The 22,911-nt window shown below is 51.9% G+C and overlaps 2 protein-coding genes across 3 annotated transcripts in view; one reads left to right on the plus strand and one right to left on the minus strand.

Annotated features, from left to right (window-relative positions):
- The window catches only part of ELOVL1 (ELOVL fatty acid elongase 1), an 18,594-nt gene extending 1,930 nt beyond the window's left edge, over positions 1–16,664 (plus strand). Inside the window, exons 1-8 of one of the 2 annotated variants that reach the window (XM_026086681.1) lie at positions 4,549–4,644; positions 9,550–9,611; positions 10,037–10,227; positions 10,387–10,467; positions 10,670–10,726; positions 11,058–11,163; positions 11,424–11,560; positions 12,000–16,664. In XM_026086681.1, the coding sequence (XP_025942466.1) occupies positions 9,566–9,611; positions 10,037–10,227; positions 10,387–10,467; positions 10,670–10,726; positions 11,058–11,163; positions 11,424–11,560; positions 12,000–12,254 (873 nt within the window). In that variant the 5' untranslated portion in view covers positions 4,549–4,644; positions 9,550–9,565 and the 3' untranslated portion in view covers positions 12,255–16,664. Of the gene's footprint in view, positions 1–4,548; positions 4,645–9,549; positions 9,612–10,036; positions 10,228–10,386; positions 10,468–10,669; positions 10,727–11,057; positions 11,164–11,423; positions 11,561–11,999 lie in introns of those variants that run through there. The other variant, XM_026086682.1, reaches the window with a different exon arrangement.
- Positions 16,665–17,213: 549 nt separating this feature from the next.
- CDC20 (cell division cycle 20) lies at positions 17,214–22,905 on the minus strand. Its single transcript, XM_026086680.1, has 10 exons — positions 22,737–22,905; positions 21,988–22,133; positions 21,132–21,228; positions 20,560–20,688; positions 19,892–20,088; positions 19,076–19,170; positions 18,487–18,718; positions 18,134–18,259; positions 17,855–17,972; positions 17,214–17,482 (listed from the first exon to the last, which is right to left on the minus strand). The coding sequence occupies exons 1-10, from the start codon at positions 22,789–22,791 to the stop codon at positions 17,304–17,306; spliced, it is 1,374 nt and encodes a 457-aa protein (XP_025942465.1). The 5' UTR covers positions 22,792–22,905; the 3' UTR covers positions 17,214–17,303.
- Positions 22,906–22,911: the final 6 nt, after the last annotated feature.

Consider the following 22,911-nt stretch of genomic DNA (forward strand, 5'->3'; position numbering starts at 1 on the left):
CTGAGCTCCGCCTCCCTCCCAGCTGGAGATGCAGTGGGGCGCGGGGCCTGCGCCCAGAGCCACCTTCCCTGGGAGCGGAGCGGAGGTAAGCCCTGGCCCCACGCGTCTCCCTGGGGTCGGTGGGGTGTGTGGATCGTGCCTGGGGCTCCACCACCTCGGTGCTGTCCTGGCAGGTGCTGGCACACGTGTGCCCTGTGAAGGAGGCCTTGGCTTCCAGCTTGGTTGCTGGGGAAGGTATTTAATGGCTGAGAAGTGGTGAGCAGGGCTGGGCTAGGCATCTCCTCCAGCAGCTGTGCTGGGCCTGCAGCTGGGGCTGTGCTTGGCCTCAGTGTGGCAGGGTGAAAGCAGCCTCTCTTGGGCATTGCTGGCTGTTCGGAGGCAGGAGAGCTTTCTCCTACACAGCCCTCAGCATCAATGTACTATTGAGAGATTCCTCTTCCCTCCTCCTCCAGGCAGGATGGCAGTACCAGGCCTCCCCCACTGCTGCTAACACAATGTTAGCTTTGAGCGCCAGCTTGTGTAGGTGCTTGGCCTCCATCTAGTCCTTGCGCTGGAACATTGGTGGGAGGAGGTCCTTGTCCTCGCCCTTCTGGTGGCAGCAGCATTGATGCAAGCCCACCTCAAACTGGTGAGTGGTATGTGATGCTGCCATACACAGGGGTCTGTCCATGCTGGACAGCTGCAGACTCTAATAACCATGACCAACATTCATCTGACCTTCTCCAGGCAGTACTGGAGCTGGTCTGTAGATCTGCTACATGGGCCTGTTTCCCTCTCCTAATGAAAGGACAGTTGGGAAAGTTGCCTCTCTTTGATTACTGTAATAGTGCTGTAATGAGAGAGCATACACAGACATTGAGACAGGTGGGGAGGCATTTTGAGGGGGAGATCTGTTTGCCTCAGTGCCTCGACTTCTTCCTGCAGTCTTGTTCAGAGCAGTACAGAGGGACTGTTGGGTGCTTCCCCTTGGGTGATTGTCCTGATTCTGGTGCCTTAAGGGAAGGAAGAAGTGAGACAAGTACCCCTTCTGTCCCCAGGGCTGCCAGGGGTAGCTTGCTGGCTCAGTGGGCAGCCTGGGATAATGAGAGTGCTCTCATTATTAGTGCATTTCCTCAGAGCATCTCTTCCCCCACTTAGAGACAAGGACCATCTGTGCAGCAGTGCATCCATCCTGCTGTGCAGCCCAAAATTTGACCACCTACTCTTCCAGAATGCAGCCAGGGCAGATTCCTGGCTGGGCTGAGCTGACCTTCCCACCAGACCTGCTGAGCAGCTTCTGGAGGACAGTTTAGAGAATCAAACAGCTGGTTGAGCCCTCAGGGCTTGATCGAGACAGCTGGATTTTATCTCCTTCTTAGGAAGCCCCTCCAGCTCATGGATGTGAGCTGTTTCTGACACGGTATTCCTTTGAGAGGTAGCGCTATGCCAGCTGTTGCAGCAGCCTGTTCTTGCTGTGTCTCACTGAAGAGATTAAGCCATGCCACCCACACAACCTGGGCCTCTGCAGTCCTGCTCTGCATGATGTTCTTGCCTCTGTTTCCTGAAAGTCTGATAGATATGGGGGCGTTTTATGGTCCTTCAAGGCAGAAATGARAGGAGTACTCCTCTTAAAATTAAGAGACTGGACTAGGGATTGAGAGAGTTAAAACTTTAATTCTGAGCCAGAAGTTTCTCACACTGTGGTTTGTAGGTTAACCTAATGGCTTGATCAAGGTGCACTTATTTAAGGTGCGCTGTGTCACCTTTTTGTTTTGGTGGAGAAAAACTTTCTGCATCCTCAGGACAATGATGGAGAGGGCTTCCTTGCATTGCTGAATGCCTGACTTAGCACTGTCCTTGCTGGGCAAGGGTGAACACTTGCCCTTCCTCTCTTCTGCTGGGTTACAGCACAGTGAACTCTCAGGCTGAGATCCTTACCACCTTGAGCTGGCAAGAGGTGTTGGAAGTGGTGCCTGTGATGGCCTAAGAGGCCTTGCTTGTGTTTTTTTTGATATTGTACTGGATTTGTGTTAGCATGTGCCTTACTAGTTGTCAACTGGTGGGAATACTTGGGCTGGAAAGTCTGGTTCTTGCTAGTCAAACAGGTGAGGCAGCCTAGCCTCCTTCCTGGAGCAGCTGGTCCCTGGGAGCCAGGACTCTTCCCTGTAGGAGTTGTGGGGCTGCTGTTGCTGTGAGATGGTAGCTGCCACAGCCAGCTCCCCAGCTCAGCCTGGCAGCAGGCTTGAGTCTGGATGCTATCTGAGTCTTTGGTAGCTCAGTGCTGGTGGAGGTGGTAATCTAGTCTGAGGGTTCTTGACTTCTCTCTTAGCATCTCATAGGGTATCTAATTTCAAGCTGATCCTCTTCCCCTGAGGTGGATCAAGGTAGGAAGCTGCTGAGGCAGCAAGTTCTCCAGCCTTGCTGCAGGGAGTGCTCTTACTGTGTGGACCTTAATCGGATCAGCCAGCTTGCTCTTACAGCTTGCTGATAGGCTTGTTCTGTATGTGCATGGAGTTGTATCCCATGCTTGTTCTAATCAATCCTAAGAAGATTTCCCCCTCCTCCCCCTTTGCATGGGACCAGCAGTGGGAGCAATAGTGCTGGCTTTGAGTGAACCCTCTATACCTGTGTGAAGATAACGGAGGCTAGTATTTCTGTTCTCTTGTGGGGGCTGTGACCCTGTTAAAGATGGTACCTGCATTAGGCCTACTGGCATTTGTGGTGCATCTGCCATACTGCTGGAGTCTCTGGTATCTGTAGTATTGCCAATGAACATCCATTCTTGTTAGCAGATGGATGGCTGTGGGCCTCTGACTTGTTGGCACAGAGGGTAGGGAGGCCCAAGCCAATGTCCTGGTGTGTTCTGTAGCCTGTCCCCTTCCATCCTACACTGGTGACCCCTGAGTTTGTACTTGGGCTTTTTTCATTGTCAGAGCAAATCTGTTAGAGGGATTTTGGGGGTCTTTCTGAATCTGGCTTTGTAGACCTTTAATATTCCTCTTGTCTTAGAGTCCATGTCCAACTGATGCAAAGCCCTTAATGGGACAGAGCACAGTAATGACTACAGACTCTGCTGTGGGAGCAGAGTTGAAGCCTCACTGTGAGCTGCTTGCATGATTACTGAAACAGCAGAGAAATGCTGTGGTACCCTGCCTGCCCTGCATGCAGATAGGGTTGCTCTCTACTCTGCTAGAGGGCTTTACAAGACTTGATGTATTTCTACTAGCTGCTCTCAAGAAGCGATCCTGTGTGCCCTCCCTTCCTGAGTGCTCTCACCCTCCATGTACTGTAGTGCTACCATGTGCTGTCACTTCAGAGATGATGCCTGGTTGCCTCCATCTCTCCTTCCTTGCTTACCAGGTGCTTCATGAACCACTGAGTCCAGTTTTGATATTGTGGGCAGGAAATACCTTATTTTCACTTCTCCAGGTATCTCACCCTGTGTTTCTTTACTCAACTCTATTCCTTCACTCCTTTCTATGCCAGAGCTTCCTGATACTACCTTTTCCCTGCTTGTTCCTGACTGATCTCATCTGAACTGATACCAGTACTCTGAATATGCAGTCACCAGTGTTAAATGTGGTAGGGAGTAAGCCTATCCTACCAATTTGCATGATTGGTTTGGGGAGGTACTTGTCTCCAAAGGAATACAGCTAGTATTATGGAAAACGTGCTTGGGTATAGACCTCTTATGACAACTTGTGCTGAGACCTTGAAGTCTGATTCCTTGCCTTTGTACAAGGCTCCTGGTACCCTGTTGCAGTGGGCTTGCTCCTTTCCCCGCAGGCTTGTAAGGTGATACTATGACTACCCAGACTATACAGAATTTATCTGCTAATCTGGGAGTCTCCTCTTAATCTCTCTGCTTCCAGGGAGCATAGGAAGGGGAGAACTTAATCCTTGTCTGTAAGATGCCATCCAAAGGCCCCAGGGTTTTACAGCCACAGTGTGAAATACAGCAGTATTGTATTAACATCCACCTGCTGAAGATGGGGAAACTACTTGCTTCAGACAGGTCGCTTCCTGCCACTTGGAGTCAAACTTGTTGTAGTGCCAAAAATAGTACCCAGCCAACTTGATTCCGATACTAGCCACAATTGCAGCTCTTGCAAGAGCTGTTATTTATCAAGGGTTAGAGAGTTTGTGTCCCTTCTCTGAACACAACTCTTTTATACTGTCATCAGAAGTACACTGATGCAGAGCATATGGTATCAAGCTGTTAGCTGTGTCCTTTAATACTCAGCATGAAACAGCTGAGCCAGAGGCAGTGACAAATGGATCTGTGCAGTTAAAGGGGGAAYTTATCTGGTGGTGTCACCTGCAAAGTCTGTAAGAAAACTTCCTGCTATGTCTTTGGCTGAGGGGTCTGGGACTAGTTCTTGAGCTCTGATCAGGGAGTCTGTCACCAGCACTTGCAGACAATGTGTCAGGCTAGGAGAGCTCTGCTTTCCTACTCTATCCTAAAACTACCTGTGTGGTTTTCCACACTTTAAATATAGCAGCTGGTGCTCTGCTGCCAGACTGGTCTTTTGTGCCCTCTGAGTGGGTGCACAAGCATCTCTTTATGCAGTGACTTTTCTTCAGGAAAACAGGACTTCAGCAGCATGTGGACAACAGTGTCTTGACCGAGTCTTCAGTCAGATGGCTGAGATCACTAACAGTAATGTAAGTGTACTTAAATGCAGCTCTCCTGTTAAGTGCTGTCTGCTGTATGTGCTTGAGCTGGCTTCCCAAGATGCTCTATGTGAAGCTGACTAGGTGCAGGCCTTCTGTCTTCCTCCTTGGGACAGCTGCAGAAAGAAAGAATCTAAATCTAGTTATCTCTGCTTTATGGTGAACATCTGTTACCTGCAACCCAACAGCGGAAACTTCATAAAGGATGGGGTGCTGCTCAGGACTGGACAAGCTCCTTCTCCCTCTTCCTGGCTCATCATGCTCAGTCTGCCTCGCTCTGTCAGGGCAGACATGTTTGCATCCTAGCTGTCTTGCTGAATTCCTTTGCATGTAGGCAAAGGAAGGCTTCTCCTGGGGCTGTGAGTGACAGCTCTCCTTAATGGTTTAGGGTGCCAGCCTGAATGCATGTTGTGTACAGCCCTGCATGTGCCCAGCTCAGGCACTGAACTCTCCCACAGCAACAACCATCTTCTGAATTGTGGCCTGCTGGGAAATGTGGGGCCCTGGCTGCCTAGTGCTGCATGCAGGCTCTGCTGGACCCTGAGTGGCTTTCTGGAGGTTCTGTGAGTTGTGCAAGTGCTGTGTTGGAAACCTGCTGTAAGGAAGCTGGGGGAGGAAGGGCTTAGAAGAGGCATCTTCATTGGTGGTTGTGGAGCTCAGTGCTGCAGCAAGCCTAGCTGCCAGCTGGTTGTAGGTCAGGGGATGAGGGCTGGTTTGATCTCTGGCCAGCTGGTTATCTCCTGACCTTTGAGGACTGCTGCTCCCTTGGGAGCCCCAGGGGGGCCAGGCCTGCTTCATCTAGTTCAGCAAGGGCCTTGTGCCAGTTCTCATGGGGGTAGCAGCTCTATGGCTACCTACCAGGCTGTTTTGGTGCTATCTATAGTTACACTAGTGGGGAGATTAGGGTGGCTTGCCTTCTCACCTATTACAGGTCTGATTTCTGACTTGAATATTGATGAGGTAGTAGTGTTGGCTGCTAGACTGCTGGGGGAGGCTAGGGCTGAGCCTGTTGCTTGCAGATGGCTGCTGTGTGGGGTAAGATGTGCTCTGTGAGGCTATTAACCCATTTAGTTTTGTTGTGCTCTGGCCTCTGTCAGTGTTATGGTTCACAATGCTGTGGTCTGACTGCTCTTGGGCTGCTGGGACTTGCTATAAAGGGGTTTGCTGTTCTTGCTGAAGTTGCACTGATKAGCTGTACGGCTGTGGAAGTATAGTCTACACATTGCTGAGTGTAAGCAAGTATCTAATCCTTGATGTGGGTTACTAGGGCAAAATGCAGCCTGGTGCTCTGGCCTGCAAATAGTGAGAGCATGTTCTCTGAGATAGGGAAGCAGCACTCCTATGTGAGGTGGAAGGAAATGTGTTTGCAAGATCTCTACATATTGTGCTTGGTGTGCTCAGGCTAAGGGTTCCTGAAGCTTTGGGATACTTGGACTGGTTTGTTCTACTTGCTTTCAGCTGTTCAAGGCCTGTCTTTGTGCCCCTGCCCCTACACATGTGCATGCACAACCTCTTTCCAATTCCTTGCCCGAGAGGGTCAGGGCAGAAGAGTTCTCCCTTCTGTACCAAGGTATCACCTGAGGAGCTGTGAACTCTAGCAGTGCAAGATAAGCACTGCAGCATGGAGGGCAGTAAGAACAGATGCCAGTCTGGGGAGTGAACCCCTCTCAGTGCTGAGGGGCATGAAATGCCAGTGTCCTTTGTCCTGCACAGAGGAAATGGCAGGGGTGAGTTCAGGTTCCCAGGTACTTGCTGCTCTGTGCTGGAAAATCCATGCCTGCAGCAGAAAAGCTGGGCATGGAGCCGCTGTGCCTCAGGCTTGCCAGTGCACTTGTGCCCTCTGCTTGCATCCTCCTGAGCAGTGGAAGGTAGCACCTGAGTCTGCTCCCAACTTTTTGCAGCTCAACTGTCCATGCCAGAAGGACAGTGGCTGCCTCCCTGGAGGAGGGTGAGGCARTCTGTGCAAGTGAATCTGTTCACTGCATACAGCATACCTCTGCCTGCTGCAGTACCTGTCCTGCAGGACCATATGGCATGCCAGTGTTGGTATTAGGTGTTGCAAAGACCCAGAGTGATCTCAGGGAGGCCCTGGAGATGTGGCTGTTCTGTTAGCTGGATGTAGCAAGATGTTGTTCAGCCTAGGGAAGCTGTGGAAAACCCATAGGTCCTTCCTGTAAGGATCTGTAGGTGCAATCCTGCTAGTTGTCTCCTGGTGCTGTAGTAAAAAGTCCTGGTGCTTGCCCAGAGCCTCTTTAAGACACAACTCCAGTATTTCCTCTCACCCTGTGGCAATAAGGATTGTGGAAGTGCTGAATGTGGCTCTGCAGCAAGAGAAACTTGTTGCCATTTGTGCCAGTGAGGACTTCTGTGCCAGTGCTGAGCAGGTGGAAATGGGTTTCTGTAATTGCTTGGGGGATAGTCGTGTTCCTTGCTGCTGCAAGGATGGCCCTTGTCTACTGCATGCTCTGTGCAACCTTCACAGGGTCTGTCAGGGCAAAACTGCAGTGTGCATCTTCTGATTCAGGTCTTGAGTGTGCTGGGACCCCAAATTGTTTTGAGCTGGCATCCTAGTTGATCAGTGGTGCCGGAGTCTTGCTGCTGGTGTCATGGTCAGCAGAGTTATTAATGGTGCCTGGGCTCAAGTATCTCCCTCATCTCTGCAGTGTGGGATGTAGTTCTGAGCTTCTGAGCAACTCTGATACTATCTTCCCATCCCAACCTGCCCAAAATAGGCGAGTGCTCCACAAGTCTTGTCTCTGCCCTGGACCTGTAGTAAGACTCTGACTCATTCAGCTTGATAAGATAAACACAGAGCTTGAACAGTCAGGTACTTTGCTGAGAACTAACTCTTGAGGAGTCCTCAAGCTAGCAAATAAAGGTGTAGCTGGATATAGTGGTTTAAAACGAAAACTAGACAGACAAGTTTGCAGCTTGCTTTTAGTCTTGAAGCACCTTAAAGTTCAGGAGCTTACTTACAGCATTTCCCACAGCCAGACTCTTTAAAGAGTGGCTTTCAAGGATGTGGTAGCTCCTGCTACACTCTTCTGGCCTTTCTTACACATGAAGATTATCTAATCTTAGTGGTGCCCAGGACCTTAAACCCTTCTGGTATTAGGGTGATCCTGCAAGTGAGTATTACTTGCTATTAAACCTTTCAACCTCAGGCTTGTGAGGGAGGCAGGGTGTCTGTTCTGCTGTTTGTGTCACCAGATGATCTGAGAGGTGGGAATTGCTCCCTAATGCACTTTGCCCTATTGCTGCAGCCTTTTCCAAAGTGGTGTGAGGAACCTCATTTTGTGGTTTCTGGAGTACAGAAAAACTTCTCGGGCTCTTTTCCCTGGGGTGTGTGGCTGTGCAGGCCTTCTCTGGAGCCTTGCTTGGAGGAGGAATGGGTATTTTGGGAGGTAATGGTGAAGGGGGAACTTGATCTATCTTCCCACTGCTGTTGCAGAGAGGCTGTGTGGCATTCCCCACTTTGGAGGAACATGCAGGGTAAGACTGGGCCAGCACTGATTACCAGGCTTCTTGAACTGTGAACTGGGGTAGTGTGCCAGGCCCATAGCCAGACCCCTGGGAAGTGTTGCCAGTGAGGTGTTGCCTGACATGTAGACGCCTGGTAGCACCACACAGGCACTCAAGTCTTGCAGTGTCTGCTGCAGTCCTGCCTCCCCTCCCTGCTTGGGTCCCAGCTAGAGCAAAGAGCAGACCGAACTCCTCACTTTGCAGCGAAGCTGAAGGAGGGCTGCTGGTGCTGGCTGGGGAAGACCTGGGGTGGCTGTACCTGCTGGATATTCCCCACTAGGATCTTACTAGGAATAAGAAGGGGCCTGTTGGGTCACTCTGGCTTCAACCTCCTGGCTGCTGGCCTGGGAGGAGCTGTTTGCTTCCTGGTGCTGGCAGCAGTAAACCTGGGAGAGAGTGGAAGAAGGCAGGAAGAAGTAGGTGGAGTGGCTGTGTTTGGTAGCAACTGTAGGGAACACCTCCCTCCACAGTGGGTGAGTCAGGGGAGGCTGGGCCTGTGCATGGCTCCATGCCAGGGGCATGTTCTGCCCCCCTTCCCCCCATGGGCCTCTGCAGGGGGAGGCTCTGGGGGCAGAGGGGGTAGGGGTGCTTTTTTGAACTGGCCTGCAGCAGCAAGAGTCTGGGCCCTGCTCACTCTTCTGGAGAGCATCCATGTGGATTGTGTGGTGTGTGCTTGCAGTGAGGCTGTGCAAGTGCTCAGAGTGCCAGGCCTTCTCCCTGTGATTGCACATCCTTCTTCTGCAGCTTTCCCTACTAGTCTAGGGATACTGTGCCCCCCCTGCAAGGGGAATGAAAATGCCTTTGCCAAGCAGTATGTACCTGCCCCAAGGTGCTGGATTATGTGATGGTAGTCCTTGTCAGGTCAGAGTGACCCAACAGGCCCATTCTTACTCCTAGTGAGATCCCAGCTGGAAATGTCCGGCAGATGCAGGCAGGCCAAGTCCTCACTGGCTGGCACCAGTGTGCTTGCTGGGTAGGTATGGGTGGCAAGGGCACCCAACATGGCTGTTGTGGGTGGGCAATAATTGGCATGTATGGCAGGAGTGAGACTAAGAAGGGGCTGGAGATATGGCCCTGAGGTTGGAACCCTACCTAGATAGCTTGCAATGGTAAGATTCCTCCTTGGGGAAGGACTGCTGGTGGAAGATGGTAGGCTTCCCAAGTAGCTCTTCCATCCCCGCAGAACTGGAGAGCTGGAGCCAAGTGAGGCTGTGGCCAGGCTCAGTGAAGAGCTGTGGGGAGCACATGGCTCAGTTGGAGAGCTGGTGTGGGCTCTGCTGAGAGAGTTGCTGACTGGATGCTCATGACTACCTCTGAAGCTGGGCTAGAAACTGCCTGGCTGCAGCTGCCTGATCCTTTCCTCTGTCTCTGCAGAGCTACCACCACTGCCATGGAGGGGATTGTGACCATGTATCAGGACTTCATGAAGAAAGCAGGTGAGTGTTTGGCCCTGCCCAGTTGCAGGGCACTATGTGCCTTTGCCACCAGCACAGTGGAGGTGGTCTGTCTGCATGTGGTCCAGGTCTAGCTGCATCCTGCCTCTGCCCTGACACAGATACAGGCAGCCTGAAGAACCCAGAGCTGTATTATGAGACATTCTGGTCTTGGTGCCTCTTAGAGAGCTGCTATGATGCTCTGGCCCTCCTGGGCATGGGGTCTCCAGTATGCTCTGCAGCATGGTTTCAGGCTGTACCTTAGTTTTGTTTGCTTCTTCAGCCACTGCCCCCAAGCTGYGTTCTGCCTGTGCTCCTGTTCTAGGAGAACAGGACTTGTGAGCTGGTCCTTGCCTCTACTCTGGTAGTAGCATTGCTAGCAGCAGGGCAGGGACGCTTACTGCTCTGCACCATGGCTCTCTCCACAGACCCCCGCATTGCTGACTACCCACTGATGCAGTCCCCCTTCCTTGTGATGGGCATCCTTCTGGCATATGTCTACTTCGTACTATCCCTGGGCCCCCGGCTAATGGCCAACAGGAAGCCTTTAAACCTGAAGAAGTTCATGGTGCTGTACAACTTCTTTCTGGTGGGACTTTCACTCTACATAGTTTATGAGGTGAGTATTATTTGGTATATGTAAAGCAGTCCTTACCTTTCATGCTGGCTGCCTGTGTGATGGGAGGCCCTTTTATGCACAGCTTTCTGTCCTTTCTGAGGAGGGCTGGGAAGTGTGGGTGATGTGTTGGGCCTCACCCTGGTGATGCTCTTGTTGCAGTTCCTGATGGCTGGGTGGCTGACTGGATACACCTGGAGATGTGACCCTGTGGACTTCTCACAGGACCCCAAGGCCCTCAGGGTGAGTTCTCTTCCCTCTCCCTGTATGCAGGAATGACCTTTAGTGCCTGTTTGGGCAGTGAGGTTGCAGCTACCTGTCTCTGCCCTGAGGCAGATGACTTGCTGCCTCTGGCCTTTAGGCTGACCCCAGGGTTACAGTGTGAAGGCACTCAACCACTGGGCATGTTCACACTAAGATGAGTCTCTAATGTGTTCTGTTACAGATGGTCAGTGTTGCCTGGCTCTTTGTCTTCTCAAAGTTCATTGAACTGACAGACACGGTGAGTGAGATGCTGGGCAGGCTCTGTGCTTGGGCAGGGGAGGTGCAGGGAGTTGAGGCCCAGAGTATCTGAGGGAGGTGTTTTCTTCAGCCCTTGCTGTCTGACCCAGCAGTGCTTTTGTCTGGCATCACTGCTGGGGAGGTTACTCTAAGCTACTGCAGATGCTGCTTCTGGCATGTTATGGCTCTGGAAACTGAGGGATGAATAACACATGGTGGTAGTGAGTTTGGAGTGAAGCATCACTGAGACTGGACACTGGGAGTCAGCATCCCAGCCTGTTCCTGCTCTTTTCAAGGCTGTGGGTCCTGATGCTATTGGACTCTAATTGCAGGTGATCTTTGTCCTGCGGAAGAAGAATGAACAGGTCACATTCCTGCACCTCTTCCACCACTCTGTTCTGCCATGGAGCTGGTGGTGGGGAGCAAAGTTTGGTCCAGGTAAGACTGGAACTGGCTAGGTGCACAGCTAGGGAAGTGATGGGGTTAGCCCCTGCACCTTGGGAAGGCTTTTCTGGCCTTGATGGGCTGGGCTCCTGGGACTTCTGATTGGTGGTAGAGAAGGAGAAGCTGTCCTTTAAGGAGGCACTTTCCTGCCCAATATCACACCCAGGCACAGCTCTGGGAGGAGGGATGGTGTTTGGCTCCTGGTGTGACAGCTGCAGATGACTGACTTGTGCTAATGAACATCTGTCTAACAGGGGGAATGGGCTCATTCCATGCCATGATCAATTCCATGGTGCATGTTGTCATGTACTTCTACTATGGGCTCTCAGCAGCAGGACCTGCCTTCCAAAAGTACTTGTGGTGGAAGAAGCACATCACAGCCATCCAGCTGGTGAGTCTGTGCTGTGGGGCAGAGCATGTGCCCTCAGCCTCTGATGTGAGTGGCAGGCCTTGTACTTGGGGAAGGTGCAGCCACAAGCTGTGGTTCTCTTCTGCAGCCTCTCACCCTGGATTTCTAGCTGCTCTGGTCCACTGTGGGCCTCTGATATCCCTGACAGCCTGGCTAGGACATGGTTGCTCCTCAGTCTGCTGCACCTGGGCTGTGCCCACATTGTGGGGGTGGGATGCTGGTGCTGCTTTAAGTATCATTGTATCTCCAGTGGTTGTTCCCTTCTTGTGTGGCTGCTGGCTGCCCCTTGCTGTAGAGGCACCATAGACTTGTACTTTGGAGTGGGAAAGGAGCCTATTCTTTCCTCTTGGAAAGACTGTCTTTAGTGTGATCCCTGACACTGCTCCCATGTGTAACTTGTCCCTGTTTGCCCTGCTCCCAGGCACAGTTCGTGATTGTCTCCATCCACATCTCCCAGTATTACTTCATGCCTGGCTGCCAGTACCAGTTTCCCATCTTCATCCACCTCATCTGGATTTATGGGACCATCTTCTTCATCCTGTTCTCCAACTTCTGGTACCAGTCCTACACCAAAGGCAAACGGTTGCCCAGAGTGGCTCAGCAAGCAGCCCAGCACAATGGTAGCAGCATCCATGAGAATGGCACAGTCACCAATGGCAAGGTCAAAGCCAACTAGAGGGCAAGGCCCTCCCAGAGCCAATGAGAGCCCCGGGGCAGAGGCAGCTGGGACCTGTTCCCCTGCTCCTGGGTGCCACTAGCCAAATCAAGTGCCTACAGACTGTTGTACCCCTGTGCCCAGCCCTGCTGTCCTCTGTCTGCATGCCCAGCCCCTCTGCTCTGAGCAGCCATAGGCAGCTTCTCCTACTGCTGGGAGGGCTCATGCTGTTTTTTACTGTTGCTGAGCAGAGAGGCAGCTGCCTGCATCACAGCTGTGGGGCTGAAGCCCCATTCCAGTGTTTCCAAAGGAACTTCCCCCAAGTGCCTGAATCTGGCCCTTCTGCCTGGGGCCCATTTCCTTCTGAGTAGGACCAAAAGAAGAGACAGGTCCCTGTCCTGGTGCCCTCTCCTCTTCCCTCTCTCATCAGAACCTGTATGGATGAGCGGACTTGTCCCTGGTTGCTTGCTGCTGCCAGCACAAGTGTGAATGTTCCTGCTCTACCATGCCTTGTGCCACCTTGTTCTGTGCCATGGTGCTGCATGTCCCTTCCCCTTCTGGTCCCTGTGTGCCCAGGTGGAGAGTTCTGCCCTGGTGTTGGTGTGCTCAGGCATGGCTGTGGAGAATGTAGGGGCAGCGAGGGTGGGACTTGAGGCCCAGAGCTGCCCAGTGCAATACACATACCCTGTGCCTAGTATGTGGCAGGGGTTGTGACAGCCTGAAATGCCTCTACCCCATGATAAGTCCAGGTTGCCTTGCCCTTCTGTGCCTGGGCTGGGTGCTCAAGTGTGCTTTAGCTACACTTACCTGATCCTGTATGGCAGCTGGTGGCTTGTTGCAAAGTGGGGGAGGCCAAGCTCAGCCTTGACTTGGACCACTTCCATTCCTGCRAACTCAAGACTTGAGCAATAATTGTCCCTAGAAACAGCTCCTGGGTTGTCCTGCTTGGGACCAGCCTTGTTCTGGCCCATGTGAGCACAAAGGAAGATGGTTGTGCCATGCCCTGCTGTGCTGTGCAGCAGAGCACCTCTTGACTCCATGGATCCCACAGGGCCTGAGTGGAGGTGTGCTCTGCCACTCAGCAGGCCAGTGCAGCAGCTCTCTGGGCCTGGTGCCCATCACCTGCTCTGGCTGTAACCAAAGCCATGTTGATGGCCTTGAGGATGAGGTGAAGGAGCCAGGCCCAGTCAGGCTGGGCTGCTCTTCTATCAAAAAATAAACAGACAGAAGGAGAAATGGCTGTGCCCTCTTGTTTTCCTGGCTTGCCCTGCTCTGAAGCTGTTCCAGGGGCTTGGCCCTGCCCAGTGTGGTTAGAGGCAGGGCTGGGAAAAGCAGCTGGTGTAGCAGGTTTGTGTGTTTTGGGGGACATGGGGGGGAGGAGTGTGATAGTGTGCTGATGAAGCAGATGGCAGGATTGTTTCCAAGTGCTTTGGTAGAGCAGTGCTCAGGGCAGGAAATGTGTCAAGGCTCCAGTTGTGAAAGCGGTTCCACCCTGTGAAAGAATGGCTGGGGTGGAGCATGGGTGCAGGCAGGACTGGGGTGAGCTGGCCAGGAGGAGCTGCTGCTTTTCAGAAATGGAGTGGGAATGCTCTGAGGGGAGGCACTTGGAAACCCAAGTGATGGGGAAACAGCAGGGAGGCCAGTTAGTTGCTGTCTGAAGAGGGAGCAAGGCATCTGCTTAAGCAAAGCTGATGGGGCCTGCTGGCTGCCCCAGGACAAGGAGACAGCTGCCAGCAGTGTGGATGTGTGCATAAAGCAGCACAGGCACATGGGAGAAATGTTTCTATTGGCTTCTTAATCCTGCTAAGGCAGTGCATCTTCCTCAGCTGGGCTCTGCTCCTCTCTACCAGCTGAGATGGTCTTGTTTCCTCTTGGGGCTGCCAGGGTTGTGATGCTGCCTTTCCTGTGTGTCTCTGGCCCTGTCAAGCATGGAGGCCAGGCCTAGGTGCTGATTTAAACCTGGGAAGAGGGGCAGGTAGTCAGCTGGGACAGTTGTGGCTAGGAGAAGTGTAGTAGCCCAGCAGGGCTCCACTTTCATTGAGGGCTTGGTGTTGGTATGAGAGGGCTTTACTGGAAACAGCCCAACAGCTGGACTTGGTGGGAAGAGAAAGTTCTGCTACTCCTGCCTGAGCCACCATGCACCACAGAGGGGGGGGATGCCAAGCTCTGAAACATAGAAAATACCCCCCCCCCCTTCAAGCATACTAAACTTTTGCTACTACTATGCTTAACTGCACACAGGCTCTCACCCTATTTTACAGGCTTCATTGCTCCTGAACGGATGAAGTCCTGATGCTGGGTCAGGTTTCAGCTCCATGTATGCTTTCTCTCCCAGTTGTTGCTGCTCCTCCCTGTGCAAGGACTGTTGAGAGTTTGTTCTAGTCTCTGATTTGGTGTGTAATGTTAATTCAGTGCTCACAAGTCACTGCTTCAGGAGCTGTAGGAGACAGTCTAGCTGTGACCGAGCTCTTTGCTGCTTAGTCTCTTCCCTGCTGTCTTTGCTCTTGCCCAAAATAGTAACAGTACTTTAAACTACTTAGGCTTGGCATTCTGAAAGGGGGGTTGTTCCTGACATGTGCTCTGCTCTCCCTTCCTCCAATTGTCCCTGTTAGCTATGATCTTCCTGTGGGCCAGCTGTGCGCCCAAGTAATTTATACCCTGTCATGGTCTGTTTAGGCTGCTTGCTCCAAACTGATTTCACACCTTATATGGCAGCATTTCCTGAGCTTGCTTGGTCAGAGTCTGGCTCCTTCCTCTGTTCCTCCTCTTGGTTCAGGACACTAGGACCAGAATGTGACCAGAGACAGAGTGCTGTAATAGCATCACCTTCCAGTAATGCTCAGAGGGCTTTGAAGAGGTGTGTAAAGCAAAGTTGCTGGGGGGGTGGGTATGTGCTAAGGACAGAGGCAAGACGGGCTGTATCTGAAAAAGATAAACTGCTATTGTACTGGACTACATGGAAAAACTACACCAGCTTTCAGGCATGCAAAGCCTCTCTTCCAGGGTCAGGAACAGTTGACGAGCCAGGCTGAGTACTGGAAGCCTTAATCAGGTGTGGGGACACAGGACGCATCTGCTTTAAGTAACACCAGTATTAGGGCTGCATGGGGCAGGGGCTCCTACAACTGCAGCTCAGCTCTGGGGAAGGGTCAAGCCTTGTGTGCAGGTTCCTGTTCCCTGCCTGGATCCAGTTGCTGTTCTGGGATTTGCTTCTGAAGAGGAAGGACAGACCTGCCTCTTTTTGCTTTCTTCCAGGTGGCCAAGTACAGGTGGACTAGCAGCCCCATTGGGATGGTGCCTGGCTCCCCTGCCACAGGCTGTGCTCCTCCTCCTGCCTCCATCCCTTTCTCCTGGGGGTGCTGTGAAACTGTGTGCACCCCCATGCCCCCATATCTGCATTAGGCCTGTGGGACTGCTTTGGTGGGTGCAGCAGGGTGCACCAGCTAGCCTCAGCACAGCACAGATCAATACCAGCTCTAGGTGCTCACCTTTGAGGCTCTAGCCAGCTTAGACACCAGGAGCCAAAGCACAAGCCTGGTGCTGGGTACAGTGTGGTACTGTGCTAAGGGGAAGGTGGAAGTGGTTAATAATCCAAAGCACAGGCTTTGTAGAGCAGCTTTGTACAGGCCAGGGTGCTGATCAGAGCTGTACAGCTCCCCAGGCTTCCCCAACTGCCCCTGGTTGTGCTGGAGTGGGTATAGTGTGCCCTGGTGCAGTTGTGTTCAAGCTAAAGGACAGGCTCAATGGGTCTATTGCAGCCTCAGACACCATGGCTCCAACATGCAGAGCAGGATGGCAGTGTCCTGGCTTTGGCCAGGCTGGCTCTTACCCAAGTCAAAGAAAAGTTTTGACTGCATGTACCTGCCTGTGCCAGAGCACCAGCATAGCTAAGCCTGAGATAACCCATTTCTCAAGTGCTGGAGAATCAAGCTCTACCACCCACCAGCTGAGGCAGTTCCTGCCACAACAGGGTCCCTACTGCTGCACCCCCACCAGCCTGCTTCCCTGTGCACAGCCTCAGCTTGGCACTAGGGCTTCTCCCCCCACAGCAGGGAGGACAAGGAGGTGATCAGGGTTGCTTTAAGGATGGATAACTAAGGTGAGTGCACTGTGTTGCAGTTGCTCTGCCCCCTGGGGTGCTGGCTAGCATAACTACCAAGCTGGATGTGACAATGCAGCCTAACACCTTCCATTTTTGCATCAAGCTTTATACTTACTGGTTCCTAGCTATTGCCACCCTCTTCCTCAGCCCTTTCCCAGGCTTAGGGGATGCTGGGACTAGGTACTACTACCTCCTTCTGCCCCCACCACTCTGAGCAAGGCAGCACATGGGCTGGGGGGCTGGAAGAGCTTTGACAGTCTGTTAGGAACAGAAGGCTAGAAGCTTTCTCAGGCCATAACCATTTCTAAATGAAACCAAGAAGAGTGACAGTAGTGGCCCTGTTTGTCTTGTTTATTAACATTCCTGTTTTTCTTACCAGAGCCAGGACACCAGAACTGATATCTAACCCCTGAAGGCCAGGCTTCTTCAGAGCTTCTGGTTTGAGAAAGATTAGATATACCAGGAAAACCCAGGTTTCTTGGTATAGCTTTGCTAAAGGAATAGCTGAGTAGGGAACTATAATCAGCTTCCTTGTAAGAGCAGTTACTGCTGCAAACAGAGCCCAGACTTGGGTGTCTTTCAGTGCTGCTGGTTCCTCATGCGGGGTAGGGGCAAGCCACAGCTCTTCAGGTAGGGCTGCACTTATAGTCAGCATGAACATCCTGGCACATGACAGACCTCTCCTACCTGAGACAGAAGTACTTCTGTCAACATAGCATCCTTCCTTTCCCAGGACCAAGAAGCTGTGCTAGGCTCAGTCTGCCTGCAAGCTGGTCTTAAAAAACAAGAAAGCTCCACCACTTGCCCAAATCCCAGCCCTTTAAGAAGAGTTGCTTGGTACTATAGGCCCTGGCCATTTCTTCTGTTAAACACCATTAAAAAAAAATCAAACTGAAGATGTTTATTAACACTTAAAATACTGTACAGTATAGGCCCATTTCCCCCCTCCCCCCAGCTGCACTGTGCACTCATCGGATGCCCTGGTGAATGATGCTGCTTTTGGCACTGCTTGCCTTCTCTTTTTCCTTCTTCTTAATGGGGTCCATCTCAAAACAGCGCCAGAGCCGCAGAGTTTCATCAGCAGCTGCTGATGCCACTGTTGAGCCATCTGGACTCATGGTCAGATTCAGGACTCTGGCTGTGTGACCTGAGGAGGAGTTGTGCAGTCAGGGCTGGGCTGATGGCCCCATGCCCTGCTCACTCCCTTTGGTTCTACAACAGTTGCATTCACCCCATGTTTTGCTGCTACCTGCCCACATGAGCCCCACCAGCCCCCTGGAGCTTGCACAGCTGTCCCCACACCCTGCCAAGGCAGTATAGGTTCACACCCTAGGCATTCATTTGGAGCACCAGACTTTCTTCAGCATCCCACAGAGATGCCTCCCTCTAGCAGCATTCCCCTGGACACTATTCTGCATCACTGATACTCTAGGCAAGGCCTCAGAAATCTGCTCAAACCAAAGATCACATCAGCCTTTAATATATGGCAGCCTTTCCCTAGTCAAAGGGCCCAACCTACCTCGAAGCTCAGTGACCTTGGCCATCGTTGGATACTTCCATACCACCAGCTGGTTCTGCGCAAAGCCATGGCCTGAAATGAACTCCTTGTAATTTGTTGACCACAGAATAGAGCAAACCTGGGAAAAGGCAGTAACGCAGGTAAGAGGCAAGCTGCTCATGCAGACACTCATCACCCAGAGGCAAGCCTTTATGATTCCTTCCTTTCCCATTCCCCCAGACCTCAGGAGCCAGCAGCTCTGTACAGATGTTTGACACTGAGCTGGTATTTATGCCTCACCTGAGAATGGGCATCGACAGCACTGAGGCAGGTGCCAGAACACACATTCCAAATCCGGATGTGTCTGTCGCTAGTCCCACCTCCTGTGGCTAGAACATTTGACTGCCACGGACACCAGGCCACAGCCTGCAAGAAAAGTGTTAATTCTAAGACATGCCAGAGGCAATCTGCTCCCTACTGCACCTTCAAGAGCCCAAGCCACCACAGCACCAGGGCAGCCCMTCTGCACACAGCAGTCTCCCTCTAGGGTGCAGAGAGGTACAGCAAATCTTCTAGCAGCACACCAAGTACATCATGTCTGCCTTGTATACAAACATATGCCCATACCTCACCCACAACAGCCATACACTCACCTTGACAGCACCCTGGTGCTGCGTGAAGGTCTGTACAGGAGCAAAGTCCGCACTATCCCCTTGGGTACACGGCCAGATATTCACCAGGTTGTCATTGCCCCCACTGGCCAGGTAGCGTCCATCTAATGACCACTTGAGTCCACAAACCTCTTGTGTGTGGCCAGCAAGCGTGGCCACATGGTGCTCAGCCACTCTGACATCGTGGTGGTGGATATGGCCAGTCCGTGCCCCGCTGAAGAGAGAAGGTAGGTTTGCAGGGTCAGGTGGGCACGTTTTCACTACAAGCCATCTTTGTGTTTGTGTGTTGCTAGACTGCCTTAGCCACTGCTGGATTTCAGCCAGCGTTACCAGCATCACTGGGCTGTTGACATGAGTTGGCAGGGCAGCCACAGGATTAGCAACTTCAGCACAAAGGGCAAGGGAAAAGAGAGCCCTTCTACCCATGGTCCCAATGGAATGGGATGAAAAGGAATCCCAAGCCAGGCCAGAAGCTCCTTCCAAGCCATCCCTAACCCACACTGCATGGATCTAAGATAGGAATCTGCAACAGTTGGACATGCCATTCACCCCCACACACCTACAATCTTACCTGGAGAGGATGTAGCTGTTCCAGCTCAGGGACCCCACACGTGAAGAATGACTGATCATGTTTCGGAGACGTTTCTGCTGCTGTATGTCCCATAGCTAGAGAGGCAGAGCACTAAGTTCTCCAGTGTACCAGAAAACCCAGCCAATAGCACCCTCATCTTTGCCCAGGGAACTTTACTGCACAGGCTTTGGCATTCAACCTTTTCAGTGTGGGAACAGATATAAACTTGTACCTCATGCCTACAGAACAAAAAGTAAATCCAGATGCTGGAGAACCCCAAAGCCAAACACTGCCTGCTGCTGCCATTAGTCACTGCCCAGAAGCCTGGCCACAGCTGGATGCAGACTCCCTGCTAGGCTTTGCATCCTCACTTGCCAGGGGTACAACCACTGGTAGACAAGACTGCAGAGAAGAATCCCACTGCAGTGAAAGCCACAGACAGCCTACTGGAGAGTAGCAGCAGATGGCAAAGACATGAACAGCTACTTTGAATTTGTGCCACTTCCTGCTGACATGACTATGAGGATTCCTTCAGATAATACCTGTTATCTGACATGGCAGAGCACATTGTCCTCCGAGATGTTCTGTGCATTTCTCTATCACAGGTCACCCATTTCACTTGGCAATTCCCCATCAAGGCCAGCAACTCACTGCTTAACTGGAGTAAGGCCCACACACACCCAACACCCCTCCCACCTGTGGGGCGAAGACAAGTCAGAGTGCACTGTATCCTTTTGGTGCTAGTCAAGACTTTGTCCAAGGTCCACATCTTCAGCAATTCCTAGACAACACCTCTAGTTTTATTCCTACACTCACCTGGACCTCAGCATTACTTGTGCCAACAGCAAGATAGTTTCCTTCTTTAATCCATGACACAGAAGAAACATAATCATCTGGATGCTCCATCTGCAGCAGCTGGATGATCTCCCCAGAAGAATAATTCCACAGATACACAGAGTTGTCCAGAGCCACTGCCAGGAAGTTCTGAGAGCTCCAGTCAATGAGATTCAGATCTACAATTTGGAAGACCAATGCAGGACACACTGTGCTTTGCTGGAGAGCCCTGCCCACACCTCAGCACAGCACTGCAGCCAAAAACTTTCACCCAGTGCTGATACCACATCTTCCACCTAAGCCAGTTGTGTGTGTGTGCAGTTAAGGGGCAGCCTCCTGGAAGTCACTGTGCCCAGCTAGCAGGGTCAGATAGCCCTGATCCAAATCACTTGCATGGCACTCTGGACCACTGTTCCTATAAAGGCTACACAGGGACACTCCAGAAGTGGTCAATGCCAGCCTGGATGCATAAGACACCAAATCAGCCAAGTTAGCTCCAGTTCTTAGAACCACACTGTCCTAATTACTGGAAAAAATATGTAGCTGGTCTAGCCTCTCAACAAGAGAGCAAGAGGAAGCAACAGACACCTCCCAGTGATACTCCAGTGCAGAATGATCTTAATGCCCACTCACCATTGCAGCCTACTTACAATAGTCATTGCGAATTTCCGGTGCATCAAGGATTCGGTCTGGCATTGAGGGAATGTATCTACCATTCTTCCTGCTGGACCCAGGTGTGGTCTTCTGACTGTAGAGCACTTTCAGGTTATTCTGATAGCCTGTGTGCAGAGGAACAGCTTTGTTATCTTAAGTTACAGTTTCCTCCTGGCTGATCACTGCTAACCCAACTAGTAGACCCTTCCAATGAAAGTTAAATCCCAATCAGAGGGAAGAGTTTGGTTTTCTGTATCCCACCATGTTTAAAAACAGTTAACTACAAAGTGTGCAGCAGAGTTTGAGGCCTTTACAGACATCATGAAGATTTGCCATATGCAGTGCAAGTTAGCAACTGGCAGTCACTGCTCAATTTTTGTGAAGTATTTCAGCATAGCTGTTTCGCCGGATCTCCAACTTCAGAAAAGCTAGAAGGGAAACTCCAGTGTGCAAGAGCTCTGAGAAAGTCAGTTGTTCTCTCCCATGTCCAAACATAGGGTCTGAGTTACAGTTCCCCTCCCCAAATCTCTCCAGCTGAGTCAACTCACCATCAGACCCTGCATCATACCTTCTGGAGCATTCTGTGGCTTTCCACTAAGGCGAAGGATCTTTGCCTCTTCTACATCAAAACCATTCAGGTTCACTGCCCAGGCTTTCTGTTGCTCCTAGAGACAAACCACCCTCAGCATGACTCATTTGAAATACAAAGCCCATGCTGCACCTCACACAAAACTGCAGCTGGTGGGGCATATACCCAGCCCTCTTCTCCCAGAATCAGAAGGTACATGGCTGTACTGTAGGAGTCAGCTGCACATAGGCAGCTCAGAGTATTTTTTCTTCAGACCTTGGCACTGTGTCCTGCTCACAACATTTTCATACAGAAGAGGGGCAAATTCAACAATTCTCATTGCCAGAGGGGAAGCCACAGCCACAAGGGACCATGTGCTCCATAAACAGATTTCAGAACACAGTGTACACATTCCAGAATAGCTCCCTATGCAGACATTGTCCTAGAATAGCTACCACCAGCAGTTTCACTGTGTACAGGCTCACAGCTTTGTGCCTCTGTAGGCTGCTCAATTTAAAAGCCTCATTAGCCCTTCAAAGTTGAATTTTGCTAGCAGAAGCTGCACAGACTGGAATGGAAGCAGAGATATAAGGAGGCTCTACACTCTTTCCTGTACCTGAGGAAACATCCCCACCAAGCAGCTAGACTCAGCCTGTGTGGCAGCTTGCAGCCATTACAGCTTCCACCACACCCCAGACTCCTGAAGCCCAGAGCTGGAAGCTKTGGTAGCTGGGGCTATTAGCCTCACAAACCCATTTGTTAGACTTTAGTTTGCTTCTCTGGGAAAGGTCAAGAAGGATTAACTATTGCATAATGCTTATTATAACAATCATAATATTGCCAGCATCATGCTCACCTTCTTGGTAGGGGAATCCTCGGCAGGGTCATTCTCTTTGGTTAGGAGAAAATTGGCCATCTCCATCTGCATAGTGCTGCGGTTGGGAATGTAGCGGTCCCCCCCAGCCTTTGTTGGGGTGCTCTGGATTTTGGATCCTGATTTACCTGAATTCACATGCATAAATATTCCCTTACAGCTGTCAGACAGCCTGTATTAGAGCTTTCAAGAGACACAGCAAAACTTGCACTCTAAGAGGCAGTCTACCAGCAATAGACTACATAACATCTACCAGAAAAGCCGCATGATCATAGTAAGACTCATAGCATTGTTGCACATTCTGCACAAGTTACAGATAACTCATATTTCTGGCCTGTATACCTCGCTGTATCCTGGCAGTCCCCAACCCAAGCTCAGTGCCATTAGATATATCCTTGGGTCTAATGCAACAACTCCAGTGCTTCCAGCTAAGCTGAGAATGCTAAAATGCTGTTGCAGCATGCAGAACTGTCAGTATGCACACTCCGACACGTGCCACAACACAGAGCTGGGCCAGCGAGACACTGCTGTGGGACAGCAGTTCACCCAAACTCAGTGCACAGAGCCCTGCCCACCTCGTGCCCGGGAAGACAAGGCAGGTGGCCCCCGGGAGCCGGGGCACTGTAACCCGCCCGACTAGCGGCTGGACCAGGGCGGCCTGGCAGAGCCTCGGAGCCCCAGTGCCGCCCGGGCGTGCTCCCCCCACCGCGGTCCGGCAGCCTGCTGCTCACCGGGGGTCTTGGACGGCGTCTTGCTGGCGCTGTGGGAGCGGTTGGCCGGCTTCATGGGCGACACGCCGGCGGCGGGACTGGGCCCGGGGGCGCCGCTCTCCTTGGCCTTGCGCTGCCACCGCGCGGGCGGCGCGTTGGGGATCGGCGTGTCCAGCTTCAGCAGCCCGTGCAGGTC

Source organism: Apteryx rowi, unplaced genomic scaffold (genome assembly GCF_003343035.1).
Source record: "Apteryx rowi isolate R43461 unplaced genomic scaffold, aptRow1 scaffold_7, whole genome shotgun sequence".
In the NCBI taxonomy this organism is placed as follows: Eukaryota; Metazoa; Chordata; class Aves; order Apterygiformes; family Apterygidae; genus Apteryx; species Apteryx rowi.

Bases quoted from the DNA above. Each gene is read 5' to 3' on its own strand.
- CDC20 (XM_026086680.1), bottom strand. From the start codon at position 22,791: ATGAAGCCGGCCAACCGCTCCCACAGCGCCAGCAAGACGCCGTCCAAG. The intron at 21,229-21,987 runs GTGAGCATGATG...GTTTGTCTCTAG, and splicing joins AGGATTCCCCTACCAAGAAG to GAGCAACAGAAAGCCTGGGC. The intron at 20,089-20,559 runs GTAAGTAGGCTG...TCCAAATTGTAG, and splicing joins GGAAATTCGCAATGACTATT to ATCTGAATCTCATTGACTGG.